This window comes from Loxodonta africana, chromosome 7 (assembly GCF_030014295.1).
Source record: "Loxodonta africana isolate mLoxAfr1 chromosome 7, mLoxAfr1.hap2, whole genome shotgun sequence".
Lineage (NCBI taxonomy): Eukaryota > Metazoa > Chordata > Mammalia > Proboscidea > Elephantidae > Loxodonta > Loxodonta africana.
Window position 1 is genome coordinate 57,180,507 of NC_087348.1, and position 19,384 is coordinate 57,199,890.

Genomic DNA, 19,384 nt, shown 5'->3' on the forward strand with positions numbered 1-19,384 from the left:
TCATGGCAACGCTATATACAACAGAACAAAATGTTGCTGGGTTCTGGACCATCTTCAGGATCCTTGGTTGGTATGCTTTAGTCCATTGTCGTGGCCATTGTGTATCTTGAGAGCCTTCCAGCCTACCCTGGACAATATTCTGTTGTGACCCATAGGGTTTCCATTGCCTCATTTTCAGCACTAGATCGCCAGGCCTTTATTCCTAATCCGTTTTAGTCATAGAATATTGAAGGACAATACTGAAGGAACCCAGGTGGCACAAGCAGTTTGAAATAGGCTGCTAATGTAAACGTTGGTGATTTAAACCCACTCAGCTGCTCTGCAGAAGAAGTTCCTGGAGATCTGCTTCTGTAAAGATTACAGCCAAGAAAATGTGATGCAGCAGTTCAACTCTGTAACTCATGGGGTCTCTATGAGTCAGGGCTGACTCAATGCCAGCTAACAACAACAACATTTTACCACAGCCTTAGTTCTTTCCAGTATCAGTTATTCTTTCCATTAAAAAGTTAAATATTTATGAAAAATGAAGAGAGAGAAAAGATGAATTCATTGAGGCCCCATAGATGTCATTTAAAATTATGGCTCTGGCTATTTGTTTTTGTGTAGACTTATTTAGTATTGGTAGATTAGTTTCTGAAACTGCAGAAGGACAGCTCTAGACAAAACCGGTGCTTCCTAACTCTCCTTTAGTCAGAGGCAATATCTGAAGAAAAACACACATAATGTTATATTCATATAATTATGCATACAATTTCAGGGAGCTCAAAGATCCCCTGAAGTTCATGTGTGAGCCCCTTATACATAGGTCCATGGACACCAGGTAAAGAATCTGAGTCAGTCTCTTAGAAACCTTCCAGTTTTAGGGAGTATTTGCCTTTGTAAACTTCCCCTTGGTAAACCTCACAGAGACATGAAGTTGAATTCCTTAGGGCACATTCTCCAAGCATACTGGAAGCCTCAAGGCAAAAGTAACAGTGTGACCATCTGGATTTATATAAAAAATGGGCATTAGTGAAGGTACCCAACATTTCTTCCTCCTCTATTAATCTTTCATTTTTGGATACTATGGAATACAACACACAACAACTCCTCATGTTTGAAACTAAGGCAAGTATCTTAGTTATCTAGCGCCACTATAGCAAAAATACCACAAGTGGATGGTTTAACACATAGAAGTTTATTGTCTCATAGTCTAAACCAAACCCAGTGCTGTCGAGTCAATTCCAACTCATAGCGACCCTACAGGACAGAGTAGAACTGTCCCATAAGGTTTTCGAGGAGCGACTGGTGGATTTGAACTGCTGACCTTTTGGTTAACAGCCAAGCTCTTAACTGCTGTGTCGCCAGGACTCCTCTCACAGTCTACTAGGCTAGAAATCTAAATTCGGGGCACGAGCTCCAGGGGATGGCTTTATCTCTCTGTCGGCTCTGGAGGAAAGTCCTTGTCATCAATCTTCCCTTCATCTTGGAGCTTCTCTGTGCAGGAACCCAGGGTCCAAAGGACACGCTCTGCTCCTGGTACTGCTTTCTTGGTGGGATGAGGTCCCCCTATCTCTCTACTCACTTCTCTCTTTTATATCTCAAAAGAGACTGACTTAAAATACAACCTAATTTTGTAGACCGAGTTCTGACGCATTAACATAACTGCCTCTAATCCTGCCTCATTAACATCTCAAAGGCAGGATTTATAACACGTAGGAAAATCACATCAGATGGTAAAAAGATGGATAATCACACAATACTGGGAATCACGGCCTAACGAAGTTGGCACACAATTTTGGGGGGACACAATTCAATCCAGAACACCAAGGGGAGGGTATTCGTATTTCATTTTTCAAGACAACATGACTTATAATTGGAGTAGCTGGAGCTCCATGTCTACTACTTCCTTTCTTGTTATTGTTCATAAATCTCTTAATTAAGGTCTCAACATCTTTATATAATGGTAATAATATATTTCCCTGAAAAATGCGAAGATGGTGGTTGATATATGTAAAATAGCTAGGAAGATGGCCAGGCGTCTTGCGTGCTAGATAAATGCGAGCTGTCACCTGTAAAGTGATTAGACAAGATACAATATGGCATTGTTTCTCAAACTTTAATCATACTTTTTTTTTTTTGCCATAGCTATATATCACCTATTTAATATTTTTTCTTTAGATTGCATTCTTTCTAAAAATATGTAAAAAAAAAAAAAAAAAACAGCCTTTTCACAAGTAATTTTAACCTCAAAATAACAGGTGTAACTTCCTGGTTATATTGTTCTCATACACATTAAAATGAAGACTATATTCACTATTTTTTAAAAAGTTTTTACAGTGGCACTTAAAACATTATTCTGAATAGCAGCAATTTTCACAATAGCCTAAAAGTAGAAACAGCCTAAATGTCCATCAATGGATGAATTAATGAATGGTTAAACAAATGTGGTATGCACATACAATATATAATGGAATATTCCTGAGTCATAAAAAAATGAAGTGCTGCTACATCCTACAGCATAAACAAACCTTCAAAATATTATGCTAAGTGAAAGAAGTTAGACACAAAAGGTCATATATTGCATGAATCCATTTATATGAAATGTTAGGCAAATTTATAGAGACAAAATAAAGACTGGTTGTTGCAGGAGCTGGGAGGAAGGGGAGTAATGTGTAACTGCCCAGTAGGTATGAGGTTTCCTTTTGAGGTCATGAAAATGTTTTGGAACTAGGAGACTTGGTGGTTACACAACACTGTGAATGTACTAAATGTCACTGGATTGTCCATTTTTAAATGACCAATTCTACGTCATGTGAATTTCACCTCAATTAAAAAATACTCATAAAACCCAATAACATACTCCACATTAAAGTGAAATCAGATATAATGAAATTGACTACTGGGTTTGGACCCTGGAACGTCTTATCACTAAGCTACCCAGGCTTTTCTTGGTCATTTCCATGATCTTGCATATAGGAAGCCCTCATTTTATGTGATTAGACTTTTTTTCACATTATTTACTTTAGAAAAAAAAAAAAAAAGAACTCTGGTAAACATGTAGCTATGGCAAGCCATTAACTTGAATTAAGCCTAATCTGGATTTACTTATTTTTTTCCCTGGCTAAAACCAAGACTTGGGAGAAGTTGGTTAGAGTTTGCGTGGTGGAAAGGGATGAAGGAAATGGCCTGAGGAGGCAGTGGCAGTGCCTTGGGCACCTGAGCTTCAGCCTGAGAGTCACAGTCGCTGAGGGCTGTAACAAGGAGAGGGAAGAAAGAAGGCCAGGACAGAATACGCATTAATTTTAAAGGCTGTTATCAACCACAGATAGGTTGAGAGCTGGACTCGCTCGTGCCACTCCCAGCATATAAAAGGTGAAACTCTGTTTAACGGCTGCAGTATTTTTAAAGCTGAAAAAAGGTAATAGATAATTCATTATTATATAAAATGAAATGAAAACATAGCCAGGAACATTCAGGGCATTGGAAGATAGAAACATTGGCTCTTTGCTGCTGATTGACTAGCGCAAATCTTTTCTAATGCACTCCCATTTAGAAGCCAAACACAGACTGTGATTCTGTGAGAGATCACTAAGTCATTGATCGTCTTTTAGCCAATATTGCCCCAGGAACTGCCCACACCAATCCCTTCCAGAGCCTCTTGTATGGACAGTGACAAAACATGTCAATGAGCAAGGGATGGAAAAAAATAAAATTTCAGGAAAACCAGGTTATTAACACTCAGGTGCATTTAAACTTTATTAACCTAAAAAGCAAGAGCATGGAAATGTACACACACACACACACACACACAAATGAATAAACATGTATAATGAGTTTGGCAACTACTCTGAGCTATGTGCTGGAGATACACTAATCCATTATACATGGACGTATCTTTTTTGATTGCCTACTCTCTCCTAGACACTTATTCAAGGCCATGGGGACAGAGACATGAACAGCAATCAGGTGAATGAAATGGGTATTAAAGTGAAATCCTTCACAAACCAGTTTGAACAAGAAAATATTTATTAAGTACCTATTACATGCTAAGAATTGTGTCTTTTTCTTTACCTTACCTCTTTCTTTCCACCATATGGGATCCAGCGAAAACAAGTGTTAAAAGTTTACGCTTTGGAAGTAAACCTAGATTTAAATTCTAGCTCTGCCTCTTAAATAGCTATGTGGATTGGGGCTTTACTGAACTCTGTGTTAACTGGGTTCCTCACTCATGAAGTAGGACTAAAAAAAAAAAAAAAAATACAGTTGCTGTTGTTGTTAGGTGTCATTGTGTCTGTCGATTCTGACTTATAGCAACCCTATAGGACAGAGTAGAACTGCCCCATAGGGCTTTTCAGACTGTAATCTTTATGGAAGAAGCCCTAGAGGCACAGCAGCTAAGCGCTCGCTGCTAAACCATGCCACAGGAGAAAGATGCGGCAGTCTACGTCTGTAAGTCTGCTCCTAAGTCAGTCTGTCTTTAAGTTGAGTTTGTACATAAGTCAGAAGAACGGTTAGGTACAGTTTTTAATGCCAGTTAGTCAAATGTTTGTCTTAACATACAGTATATAATGTACCTTTCTATGCATTAAAAAAACATTAAAGAAACACTTCCAGATACATGAAACTATCATAATACAGTAATAATAATAATTACCATTATTGTAGTCCAGAAATCAAACGATGTATTGCATTGGGCAAATCTGCTGCAAAAAACCTCTGACTCAAGCCATGGTATTTTCGATTGCCTCATATGCATGCAAAAGCTGGAAAATGAATAAGGAAGACCTAAGAATAATTGATGCCTTTGAATTATGATGTTCACAAATAATATCTAATATATCATGGACTGCTAAAGTGTGAACAAATCTGTCTTTGAAGAAGTACAGCTGGAATGCTTCTTAGAAGAGAGGATGGCGAGACTTCATCTCACGTACTTTCGACTTTATCAAGAGGGACCAGTCCCTGGAGAAGTACATCATGCTTGGTAAGAAGGTCAGTGAAAAAGAGGAAGACTCTTGATCAGATGTACTGACACAGTGGCTGCAACAATGGGCTCAAACTTAACAATTATGAGCATGGCACAGGACCTGGCAGTGTTTCCTTCTGTTGTATACAGGGTCGCTAAGAGTCAGAACTGACTAGACAGCACCTAACGACAATAGCAATGAAAATACTGTCTTGCTGCATGTTGCAAAGTTGTGCCATTGGTTATTACAAACCATTGTATGTACCTCAAATTTTTTTATATAATACATTTTATAGGGGTTAGTTTGTAACTACAGGTTGTATGTAAGTTAGATATTTGTAACCCAAGGACTGCCTGTACTTATATTTTTATTTAGTGTTCGTTGTTGTTGTTTGGTGCCGCTGAGTAACTACCAACTCATAGCTACCCTATGTACAACAGAATGAAACACTGCCCGGTCCTGTGCCATCCTCACAATCATTGTTATGCTTGAGCCCATTGTTGCAGCCAATGTGTCAATCCATTTTGTTGAGGGTTGTCTTAGTCACCTAGAGCTGCCATAACAGAAGTACCCCAAGTGAATGGCTTTAGCAAAGAGAAATTTATTTTCTCACAGTCTAGCAAGCTAAATTCAAGGCATCAGCTCCAGGTGAAGGCTTTCTCTCTTTGTTGGCCCTGGAGGAAGGTCCTTGTCCTCAATCTTCCCTGGTCAAGGAGCTATTCAGGCACAGGGACCCCGGGTCCAAAGAAGATGCTCTGCTCCCGGTGCTGCTTTGTTGGTGGCATGAGATCCCCAACTCTCTGCTTGCTTCCCTTACCTTTTATGTCTTGACAGAGAAAAGGTGGTGCAGGCCATACCCCAGGGAAACTCCCTTTACCTTGGATCAGGGAGGTGACCTGAGTAAGGGTGGTGTTACAATCCCATCCTAATGCTCTCAACATAAAATTACAATCATAAAATGGAGGACAACCACACAATGCTGGGAATCATGGCCTAACCAAATTGACACATATTTTTGGGGGGACACATTTCAATCCATGACAAGAGTCTTTCTCTTTTTTGCTGACCCTCTACTTTACCAAGCATGATGTCCTTCCCCCTGGACTGATCCCTACTGATAACATGTCCACAGTACATGAGACAGAATCTCGCCATCCTTGCTCCTAAGGAATATTCTGGTTGTACTTCTTCCAAGACAGATTTGTTCGTTCTTTTGGCAGTCCGTGGTATATTCAATATTCTTCACCAACACCATAATTCAAAAGTGTCAATTATTCTTCAGTCTTCCTTATTTATTGTCCAGCTTTTGCATGCATGTGAGGTGATTGAAAACACCATGGCTTGGGTCAGGCCCACCTTAGTCTTCAAGGTTACACCTTTGCTTTTTAACATTTTAAAGAGGTCTTTTGCAGCACATTTGCCCAATGCAATGTGTCTTTGTTTCACTGCTACTCTTAAGGTTTTCACTGGCCAATTCTTTTCAGAAGTAAACTGCCGGGTTCTTCTTCTTAGTCTGTCTTAGTCTGGAAGCTCAGCTGAAACCTGTCTGCCATGGGTGATCCTGCTGGAATTTGAATACCAGTGGCCCAGGATCCAGCATAACAGCAATAGGCAAGCCTCCACAGTATGACAAACTGACAGATGTCTTCTGTACTAGTTACTATTTTTGGAATGAGTAAAAAATAGTGAACTAGGCAGACATGACCCTTATAGTCCGACTATGGAGATAGTTGATTTATCTAAGTGATTAGTATAGAATAATGCAGATTACTGCTGTAGTTGTTAAACAATGACATTTTGTGTTGGAGATGAGATTGGGAATACATGTGCATAAAAGAAGAGTAAGTTAATAAAGCAAGTGGTAGGTATTAAATGACAAATGACTGACATATAACAGGCACTTTAAACTATATGATGAATGAGACAATTGCTGCACTAGAAATTAAATGTAGAGTTGACATGGCAGCTGGGGCTCACCAAATAAGGTGGCTTTATTGACCTGATCCAAAAAACCAAACACATTGCCATCGAGTTGACTGCAACTCAAAGCAACCCTATAGGATACGGTAGAACTGCCTCTAGAGCTTCCAAGGAGCACCTGGTGGATTCGAAGTGCCAACATTTTGGTTAGCAGCCATAGCTCTTAACCACTATGCCACCAGACTTTCCATAGGCTCTACTAGTCAGACAATGTGTAAGAAGAATGATCCTACAAGTGAGACACATGCCAAAACAAACAAACATAAATTCCCTGAGAGATCAGATTGCTATTTCTGTGGTAAAATACCTAAGTGGTTTCCATATGTTGCTGTTATAAACAATACCTGATGTATCCACCTAACTGCAACTACTCGACCCCAAACCACCAACACCTTTCAGCTGGACTGCTGTAATGCCATCCCCACTTCTGCCCTTGTTCCCCCTGAGTCATTTGCACAGTCAGTGTGGTCTTCGGAAGACAGAGATCCAATGTTGCCCCTTACTCAAAACCGTTCAGGTATTCCCTTTAAATTTAGAATGAAACTCACGCTCTCTTCAGGGTTTACAAGGCCTTCTGCAATACTGTGCCTGTTGAATTCTGTCCATGTCATCCTGAGCCATTTTATTACTCACTCCCTACGCTCCCGCCACCCAGGCCACAGATCAGATTCCCAATATTCCACCTCAGGGCCTTCACAGCGGCCAGTCCTCTGCCTTGAATGCCTCTTTCTCTCACTTTCACCCTGGTTGGCTTCGCACCCCTGTTCTTGCTTTTAACAACTTCTGAGAGGTTGTTTCCTTGATCACTCCAAGTAGTTACTCTTCCACTATTCTATACACAATTTATTTCCTTCAGGCATTTATGGCAATTTGTAGAGAGATATTTATGTGTCGGTTTATTTATTTTCTGACCTGTCCAATAGACTACAAACTTCACAAGGGTAGGAATTTTGCCTGTTTTATTCATCAATGCATACCCAGACTTAACAACAGAGTTTGACATGTGATGGGCTCTCAAAATGCAGAAGACACTGGAGATATTTAGGGGAAATTTAAGACAGGGGGCTCAGATGTAGTCCCTGCACCAGCAGCATCAACCAAAAACCACAGCCAGATCTACCTCTGTGAAGTCATTCAGACTCATAGCCATCCTACAGGAGAGATTAGAACTGCCCATAGGCTTTCCAAGGCTTTAAATCTTTACAGAAGTAGATTGCTACATCTGTCTCCCACAGAGCAGCTGGTGGGTTTGAACTATCAGCCTTTTAGTTAGCAGCCCAGGGCTTTAATCACTGCTCCGCCAGGACACTTAATCAACACCACCTTGGAATTTGCTAGAAATGGCAAATTCTCAAGCCTCAACTGGAATTATGTGTCATGAGCTCTGAGGTGGAGCCCAGTCACCTGTTTTAACAAGACCTCCAGGTGATTCTGAGGTCCACTAGTTTGACAATCACTGTTGTAAGATAACTGTTTAGAAAAGGACGCGTGTGTTTAAAAGTTGCCGTAGCCAAAGTTTCTTAGAACGTGAGATTTGAACCTTAAAATACCACTGAGTGCAATCTACCATTGTATTGAACAAAAAAAAGTCCAAAGAGAGAATTCTCCTTTATATTCTCATCAAACAATTAGCGAACATTCTGCTTATAAGTATGCTTTTAAGATAAGTAAAATACATATTTCTTATGAACATCAAGTGTAATTAAGTACCACATACTCTTAAAGAGGCCCTGGGGGAAAGAGTCCCCAAATATAAAGTTACTTTCATACTGATGGCTGAGTAGTAAAAAAAATAATTCCCTTAAAATCAGGTATAATTATGGAAAAACTGCATTCCCTACTTCTCCTAAGACACTTCAAACACTGAGTTGCTCCAGGTGATTATCCGCCATTTTGTCTTTGGGGTAGATTTTTCCCAGAGCAATTTCAGTTATTTTATTTTAAAGGAAATCAATAGTTTTCCATATATGGAATGTCCTAATAAACAGAGCTGGGTACTTGGGCCACGGAGTATCACTAAGTACAAAGAAGATGGACAATTAATCACTGAAGGTGGGACTTTAAACTGGATTCAAACATCTGAGTTACCTGACCTGCACAACTGGATATAAACTGTGACCCTGAATGCCATGTAATAAGATCCAAAGAAATACTAAACATTAATGAAGCAAGGGTAAATTATCATTAAAAAGTTAAAAAGAAACTAAAGGGAAGAGACAAATGCAATATTGACTAAATGTCTACAATGGAATAGGCATTGTACTAAGAGTTGTTACTTAGACTATCATATATTATTCTCTTTCCACCCATTTTATTGACCGAAAACAATAGATTCATTGAAAGCCAACCCTTTCTCAGTAGAACAAGCTATGCTGGAACACAGGGTGTGTTTTTCTATTGTGCTTTCAATGTAATAAACATTTTAATAGGTGAGCTTTATAGATTCCCTCAGTGGAAGTGACAGAGAATATATTCCTGCTCATTGTTTTGTATATATTAAATGATATGCAAAGAATATTTTTAAGTGTTTATTTTCTAAGAACCAAAAAAAGCACTTATGTCCATTTCAGAGATTACCCATTTTAAATGATTTAACCTCAAATATAGATTTATAAATGGAATCTCCAAATGGGAGCATTTCACGTTTTTAAACAAAGAAATGAAAATAAGGCTTTTAGAATGAGACAAAAATTTTTTATATCATTTTTAAAGCCACAAGAAAATAATTAAAGCAGACTGAAAAATATTTCCCCTAGCTTAAATCACAACGTAGTTCAGTTCATAGTCATTCATTTATTCTAACAGTGAATGCTATGAGAACTGCCTCTCTAAATTCAGAATTTTTCCCTTCAGACTTCCTACTTTACTGAACAATCTATTTTATTTAGTAAAAATGATGTACAGAAACAATTTTTAAGAACATTCGAGAAGACTTATTCTATAGCTATATTTTATATTTTTAAATTAAAAACTATTTATAGAGTAAGTTTTTTGAATGGCTATTTCTATGAAATCAATAATTAAAGACCTTTAGCAGTTAAAACCTAAGAGGTGTTTCACATGCAAGGTAAGCACTCTGATACTTAAAACCGACACACTTAGATCACACTCTTTCTTATTTGAAAAATTATAACAGACACACTCATTCCAAATTCTGAAATCAGTATCAGTTATCCTTAGTTGGCTTCTCTATATATTTTTAGATAAACATGAAAGTTATACAGAATTCCTAGAGTGATATACTTTTAAACCTACCACAGTCAGAATTCTGGGTTCAGCTGTATTTGGAATCCTTCATTGCTGACAACAGAGTCTCAAATGACAATCTTCTTTAAAGCACTCTTCGGCATGACAACAGAAAGTTCTTCTTTCCACCACCTGCTTTTTCCATTAGCTAGAGTGTTACATATTGAATCCTGCACAAAGCATTTGACTGGAGGGTTTTTAGACAACTCTTTAAACGCCTGAGTCTGAATAATGATTTTTTTAAAAAAAGACAAATCTCTTTATAAGAGCTCCGGTATTGCTTTTTGTTAATTTATTTTTTTTTTAGGGGAGTGGTGACGTGGTGGGCGAAGGAGCTGCCTTCATGTGTCATTGGTTAATAGTGTCTATGTATGATTCACCTACGTGACATTTAGTCATATGTCAGTGACAATTTGATGATCTTAGTGTCATTTTTCAATAATTTCTTGCATATTCTTATGCTATTTGAATGAGCTGGGTGTATTAACACAAAAATGGAAGGAAGATATGTTTCAGTGTAAACTTTTTATTGGTGAACCAGGTAATGCTTTTTTGACAGATAAGTAGTATTCACTAGTGTTTCCCATACATTTTTTTTCAGCTTTTCAAGGAAATTGTTTCATTTTCTTGTTCACTGGAGAAAGGAATAATAGACACCTGTGTGGTTTCTGAAAAATACAGCATCTATTAAACTTGACACTGCATGGTGTTGGCTCTGGGCTGCATACAATGAAGTGACTGTAATCTGAGCACAGTAGAATCAGCTGTTAACAACAACAACAAAAATACGTAGAATGTTTTTGCTTCCCATGGCTAATGTTTAAATGGTTATATGCAAAAAAGGGTTACATTTAATCTGTCAAGAAAACCTTCATAGGACAGCTTGTAATGGGGATCGATAAGACACTGAACCTAAGAAGCAGCCACTTCATGGATACAGCCTTGACTAAAGACAGCACTGGGTTTAAATCAGCATGCTTAAAAATGGATTTTCCAGCATTCTCATGCAATAAGAAAATTTAACTTCCCACGGCAGTTTGAAATCTTTAAACATATGGTAGATTACTGTAGCATGAAGTGATTGGTAAAATCTTAAAGGTTTCCATGGCTGGAATCCTCATCTGGAATCCTGGTCTGTATCTTCCAAGTAAGTCAGCAACAACAAAATTAATAATAAGTAAATTATTTACAAGCATCAGAAAATATTCAATAAACACAAGTGTTTTATTTACTTTTGTTGAAAAATTTTTCTCCCTTGAGAACAGTGCTAGATGATCAAATAAATTAATATTCACACTTTGACTCATTTTGTGGGGTTAAAAAGTCTGCATGTAAGAACAAAAAAACAATCAAAAAATGAGCAAAGGCCTTGAATAGACAATTCACCAAAGAGGACATTCAAATGGCCAACAAGCACATGGAAAGATGTTCAATATCATTAGCCATTACCTGTTGCCACTGAGTTGATTCCGACTCATAGGAATTCTAAGGAACAGAGTACAACTGCCCCCAAAGGATTTCAAAGGCTGTAAATCTTTACGGAAGCAGACTGCCACATCTTCCTTCAAGAATCAAGCCCATTGCTGCCAAGTTGATTCCAACTCATAGAGACCTTACAGGACAGAGTAGAACTGCCCATGGGGTATTAGCCATTAAACCCAAACCAAACCCATTGCTGCTGAGTCAATACCGACTCACAACAGCCCTATAGACATTAGGGAGATGCAAATCAAAACTACAGGTATAATTTCACCCCCATTAGAATGGCCATTATTTAAAAAAAAAAGCAGGGGTGGGGGACAGCAGATGTTGGCATGGTTGTAGAAAAACTAGAAACTATTCATCTATTGCTGGTGGAAATATAAAATGGTGCAGCCACTGAGGAAAACAGTTCGGTGGTTCCTCAAAAAGTTGAACACAGCACTACCATATGACCCAGCAATCTCAATCCTAAGTATATACCCAGAAGAAGTGAAGGGAGGAACACAAATAGAAACTTGTACATCAGTGTTCATTACAGTACTTCTCACAATAGCCATATGGTGGAAATAAATGACGTCCATCAACAGATGAATGGATAAACAAAATGGGATATATACATACAGTGTGATATTACACAACTGTAAAGAGTAATGAAGTTCTGATGTATGCCACAATATGGATAACCTTGAAAACATTATGCTGAGTGAAATAAGTCAGTCACAAAAGGACAAAAACTGTATGATCTCACTTATATGGAATAAGCAAATATATAGAAACCAAAGATGATTAATGGTTACCAGAGGCAGGAAGGAGAGGGAAAGGTGGAGTTTTTATTTGAGGGGCAATGAATTTATGTTAATGGTGGTGGACTATTTTGGAAAAGGGTAGCAATAAAGATGGCACAACAGGAAAAATGTAATCAATGTCATTTAATTGTAAATGTGGAAATTACTGTATTGATGCATGTTTTGGTATGTATATTGTCACCACAATAATAATAATAAAAAAGTCTGCATGACAATGTGAGTGGAGGAAGTGGGAATAGGGAGGGAAGGGTTATACGTAGCAGGGAAGGGAGAGGTAGTTTGCAATTCATCAGGATCTGAGCACTGGAGCATAACTTTTATTTTCTTCTTAAGCATAAAATATTGAGGAACGCTTAAAAGCCACTGTCCCTAATGTTCCATGATCATTTCCCAGGAATGCTAACAGTTTCCTGACTCCCGATTATTCTAGTTTAGTAGCTTCTACAGTCCCTTGCACATGCCTTTCTCATGTTCAGTATAGAACAGTGCTTAACACTGTCGTTACCTACATATAATACTTGACCACTACGTACTAAAAAAAAAAAAAGTACTAGCCACATGATAATAGGGAAGTTACTTAGACACTCTGAGCCTTTATTTGTTTATCTAAGAAATGGGGGTAAAAAATATACATTATTTTTGGAGTTACTGTCAAGATAAACCCATATAATATACCAAAAAATCCATGCAGATGAACGTGGCACTGTAGACAGAAGCACCATGTCATCCCTCTATAGCAAAGACCTAAAAAACTAAGTTAAATAGATACAAATGTCAATTCTGGAACCCTAAGCATCAAATGAAGGCATAAAGAATGTGATCAAGAGCTGAATGGAATAAGAAACTGACAAGAGAACACAGAACAACGAGAGCTACAGAGTGGAGGTTCCCTACCAACTAACACAGCATGGATTCATCATCTTGGACCTCAGCTATCAAAAATGGCAGACAGGGAGTATGGGAAGACAACTTCATGGAGCTCTAAGCAGGGGACAGAGCACCCAGTAACCAGGGATACATGTTTTCCCACTCACCACCCTACTTCCCTCTACATGGCTTCCACTGCTTTCCAATGGTCCATAGTTGCTTGGACAGAGAAATAACAGCTCACTGCCATCTGGGTCTGCCCCACCCCATGAGCCAGCTCCTTCAGTGCCATTTTTTTTTTTTGTTGTTGTTGTTTTGGCTGTTTTTTGTTTCTTCTCTCGCCCTCCCTTCCTTCTTTCCTTTCTCCCACCTACCTAGCCCCTTGTGTCATCCTCGCTCCTTCTTGATGGGCTGTGCTACCCTGCTCCACTAGAGAACCACTGACACATGGCCTCCCTGGGTCCATGCCACCCCACCAGTAGGCTCCCTCAGCACCATTTTTTTTTCAGTTTCTTCTCTCTCTCTCTCTCTCTCCCTTCCTTCCTTTCCTTTCTTCCACCCAGTTAGCCCCATAAGCTGTCCCTACCCCTTCCTGATAAAACGCAAAATTGAAGACAGAGGCTTGAATACCACTTTATTTGAGGAAAAATCAGAGAAAAGAATGACTTAAAATGAAGAAACCCTGAGAGCAATGTGGAATACAATCAAAAACAAAATTTGCTTGTGATCGGAGTTCCAGTATAGAGGGAAAAAATGGAAACATAGAGAGGATCACTGAAGATTTGCTAACAGAAAACTTCCCTAATGCCATGAAAGTTATAAAACCCTAGTGCTGTCGAGTTGACTCCGACTCATAGCGACCCTATAGGACAGAGTAGAACTGCCCCATAGAGTTTCCAAGGAGTACCTGATGGATTTGAACTGCCGACCCTTTGGTTAGCAGCCATAGCACTAAACCACTACGCCACTAGGGTTTCCTCAAGAAGGTCAACAAACCCCATATAGAATAGACCCCAAAAGAAAATCACCAAGACATATCATAATCACACTCACTAAAACCAAAGACAAAGAAAGATTCCTGAGTGCAGCTGGAGAAAAATGAAAAGTCACATACAAAGGGAAAACAATAAGACTAAGCTTTGATTACTTGGCAGAAACCAGGCAGGTAAGAAGGAAATCGGATGACCCACATAAAATCATGAAAAAAAAAAAAAATTGCCAACCAAGAATAACGTATCCTGAAAAACTCTCACTCAAATATGATGGTGAAATTAGGGTATTTCCAAATAAACAGAAATTAAGGTAATATGTAAAAACCAATCAAGCTTATGAGAATTATTAAGCAGAGTTCTTTGGTTAGAGAACCAACAACATCCAAAAACAACCTGAATTTAGGACACAGGATAGCATCAGCCAGATACCAACCTATGTAATTGTCATGGATTGAATTGTGTCCCCCAAAAATATGTGTCTACCTGATTAGGCCATGATTCCTGTACTGTGTGGTTGTCCTCCATTTTGTGATTGCTATAATTTTCCTATATGTAAATTTCTTGTTACTGTTTTTTTTGGCTGTTTTTTGTTTCTTCTCCGACTCTCCCTTTCTTCCTTTTCTTTCTCCCACCCAACTAGCCCTGTGTGTCATCCTTGCTCCTTCTTAATGGGCTGTGCCACATTGCTCAGCTAGAGAACCACTGACACACACCCTCCCTAGGTTCCCGCCATCCCACCAACAGGCTCCCTCAGCACCTTTTTTTTTTTTTTTGGTTTCTTCTCTCTTTTTGCCTTCCTTTCTGTTCTCCTACCCAGCTAGCCTCATGTGTTGTCCCTGCCCCTTCTTGACAAAAAGCAAAATTGAAGCAAAGATATAAATACATTAAAAATCAAAAGATAGAAAAAACTATATCAAGCAAACAGCAACCAAAAAAGAGCAGAAGTGGCAATACTAATCTCAGATAAAATAGACTTTAAAACAAAATTCACCATAAAAGACAAGGAAGAACATTATATAATGATAAAGAGACAATCCATCATGAGCATATAACCATAAAAAATATTTATGTAGCCAATGAAAGGGCTCCAAAATAGAAAGAAACTCAACAAAGATACAGAAGATCTAAAGGCCACAATCAACTAACTTGACATAGACATAGAACACTCCACCCAACAGCAGCAAAGTACACATTCTTTTCCAAGGCACATGGAACATTCTCCATAATAGACCACATCTTAGGCCACAAAGCAACCCTCAACAAAATCCAAAACACTGGGTTAATACAAAGCATCTTCTCTGATCACAAAACCATCAAAGTAGAAATAAATAACAGGAAGGGCAAGGAAAAAAATCAAATACATGGAAACTGAATAACACCTTGCTTAAAAATCACTGTGTACTAGAAGAAATCAAAGATGGAGTAAAAAAAAATTCTTAAAATCGAAGGCAAATGAAAACACATCATATCAAAACCTTTGGGACATAGCAGAAGTGCTGAGAGTCAATTTATAGCAATAGATGCATGGATCAAAAACAAGAAAGGTACAAAATCAAAACTTTAGCTATACAACTTGAACAAATAGAAAGAGAACAGCTAAAGAAGCCCACTGCCATAGAAGAAAGGAAATAATAAAGGCCAGAGCAGAAATAAATGAAACAGAGAAGAGAAAAACAATAGAAAGAATCAGCAAAACCAAAAGTTGGTTCTTTGAAAGGATCAGTAAAATTGGCAAACCACTGGCAAAAATGACAAAAGAAAAACGGGATAATATGCAAATAACCCAAAAAAGAAATGGAATAGGGGATATTACAACAGACCCAACTGAAATAAAAAGGATCATGACAGAGTAGTATGAAAAACTATAACCCCAAAAATTTGAAAACATAGGGGAAATGGACAAATTTCTAGAAACATATTATCTACTTAAACTAACTCAAATTGAGATGGAAAATCTGAACATATTCGTAACGAGAGAAGAGGTTGAAAAGGTAATTAAAAAAAATTCCCCCCCCCCCCCCAAAAACCCTGGCCCAGATGGCTTCACTGAAGAATTCTATCAAACATTCAGAGAAGAGTTTGCACCAGTACTACTCAAACAATTTCAGAACTTAGAAAAGGAAGGGATACTTCTGAATTCATTCTATGAAGCCAGCATAACCCTGATACCCAAACTAGGCAAAGACACCACACTAAAAAGGAAATTACAGACCAATAATGGTAAAAGAAAACAGCATCAATTGGCCTCTGGTTTTGCATGACCACACTTAGAGGCTTTGAAGAGGACACAAAAACATTTGCTTGAGAGATACTGGTATTTTTGAATCCAGAAGTTTATAAAACTGAACTACAGCACAATTATTTATTTGTTGGAAAACTACAGTTTTAGTGAGATATTCTCAGACCTCACATTATAAAAACTTGCCATATAGTCAGCTTTTACTATGCACTGCATATTTTCACATGATAATCTAATCTTCAAAAAAGTTTGTAAAGTAGAAAACGCGGTTCAGATTTTACAGATGAGGAAATCAAGGCCCAGTAAGTTTAATTAAATTGCTCAAGTTGTCATAACTATTAAGTTGTAGAACTGAAATTCAAATCCTGGTCCATTTGGTACTAAAACCCATGTTCTCATTTAACTATGCTGCCTTTCAAAAAAATTTCAAAAAAGAATAAACTTCCCAAAATATATTACTGATGAATTTTACATTTCAGATTACGTTAAAAAAATTCTGTTCAATAATGTAAATAAATATGATGCCTACTCATAACTTCACACTTTTGAAATCTTCAAGATGTATATTAACCTGTGTGTTCTCTTACACACTCCAGAGCAAAACTAACCATGTCGACTAATAGCGAAAAGAACTGAAAGGTTTTAAAAGTGAAGGTTTATAAATAACTTATCGATAACTTAGTTTTCATTACCTTAGACAATAATTTTGGCTTGGGTTCAGGCTTATCTTTGATAACAGAGTCTCTAATGAGCCGAGATCGGTCATAATTTGCATGTTCTGACTCATCCACGTAATCCTTATCTTTTCCTAGGGCTAGAAAAAAGAAAGAAAAAATTAAATCCGTTTTTATCCTCCTTTTTCTCTCTGTTTAAATGTATCAGTTTCTCTGGTTTTCATGTTTTCCCAAAGTTTAGCTAAGCATAGACTTACATGATTGTTTCATCCAATCAATAAGCATAAAAAAAGTGATCACATAAAGCTTGTCTGTTAATACCGATAGTGATAGCCATCAAACAGGCAGTGATTTTCCTAAGAATTAAAGGCATTTCTCCTAATAAATACACTTAAACTTTTTGAAAGTAAACTTAATATCGTGCAAACTATGTTGAACACATTACCACTTCTGATGTGGTAATGTTATTTTATTACAGAGAACAGTAACATTAGAGCAAAGATCTGAAGAGGTGAGGTAGTCCGCCATGCAGGTAAACTGAAGGAAGAAGGATCCAGACAGAAAAAATAACAAGTATAAAACATGGATTTGCCTTGGACTATTATATATGTGAAAAAGAACTGAACTTTGGGAGTTAATTTGTTGGACCATCTCCTGAATCCCCACCAACTTGTCAGTTTGGAATCTCTGTTTTACATAAGACTATTTCCTTACTGTGTATTTTGCATAAAATTTCCGTGAATGAGAATGACGCAGATAAAACTCACCAACTAGCAATCTTAACTATTCACTACCAGGCAGTCCCTTCAGATATCTAGGGCACAGAGTGCTTAGTGTTTCTATTTTGTTCCCTTTCTTTCCCTTCCCTCTGTTTCCTTACTTTTCCCCCTCCCTCCCTCCTTTTCCTCCTCTCTCTTTCTCCCTTTCCTCTGTTCTTCTCTTCCCCTCTCTTTCTTTCTTAATATTCAAGAGCAAGCAATGGTTCTTTAGGTGGTTAACAGCAATAGAGAAACGGCGTGCGTTTCCTGTGTACTGAGCATAGTCTGCTCATCATAAAGATCTCATTTCTCATTCTACGTTTGCCACTTCCTAGCCATGTAATGATGATGAAGTAAATGATCTGAACAGATTTCAAAGGGCGGCTCGAGAAGACAAAGTAAAGTACTATCCTGACGTGTGCAAAGAGCTGGAGATAGATAACCAAAAAGGAAAAACATGCTTGGTGTTTCTCCAGCTGAAAAAACTGAAGAAAAAATTTAAGCCTTGAGTTGCAACAGTGAAGGATTCTATGAGGAAAATATTAAATGACACAGTAAGCATCAAAAGAAGACGGAATATACAGAGTTGTTATACCAAAAAGAATTAGTTGAAGTTCAACCATTTCAAGAGGTAGGATATAATCAGGAACCAATGGTACTGAAGGAAGACGTCCAAGCTTCACTGAAGGCATTGGTGAAAAACAAGGCTCCATGAATTGACAGAATAGCAGTTGAGCTATCTCAACAAACAGATGCAGCGCTGGAAGTGCTCACTCGTCTATGCCAAGAAATTTGGAAGATAGCTAGCTGGGCAACTGACTGGAAGGAATCCATATTTATGCCTATTCCCTAGAAAGGTGATCCAATTGAATATGGAAATTATCAAACAATATCATTACTATCACATGCAAGCAAAATTTTGCTGAAGATCATTTAAAAGCAGCTGCAGCAGTACATCAACAAGGAACTTCCAGGAATTCAGGCCAGATTCAGAAGAGGATGTGGAACCAGGGATATCATCGCTGATGTGAGATGGATCCTGGCTGAAAGCAGCGAATACCAGAAGGATGTTTACCTGTGTTTTATTGACTATGCAAAGGCATTCAACTGTGTGGGTCATAAAAAATAATGGATGACATTGCTAAGAATGGGAATTCCAGAACACTTAATTGTGCTTATGAGAAACCTGTACATAGATCAAGAGGCAGTTGTTCAGAGAGAACAAGGGAATACTGTGGGGTTTAAAGTCAGGAAAAGTGTGCATCAGGGTTGTATACTTTCACCATATCTATTTCATCTGTATGCTGAGCAAATAATTCGAGAAGCTGGACTATATGAAGAAGAACTGGGCATCAGGATTGGAGGAAGACTCATTAACAACCTGCATTATG

The 19,384-nt window shown here is 38.0% G+C and overlaps 1 protein-coding gene across 1 annotated transcript in view; it reads right to left on the reverse strand.

Moving 5' to 3' along the window:
• The window catches only part of ANO3 (anoctamin 3), a 529,603-nt gene that overhangs the window by 162,289 nt on the left and 347,930 nt on the right, over positions 1-19,384 (reverse strand). Inside the window, exon 5 of the mRNA XM_023550773.2 lies at positions 17,254-17,375. Within this exon, the coding sequence (XP_023406541.1) occupies positions 17,254-17,375 (122 nt within the window). The remainder of the gene's footprint in view (positions 1-17,253; positions 17,376-19,384) is intronic.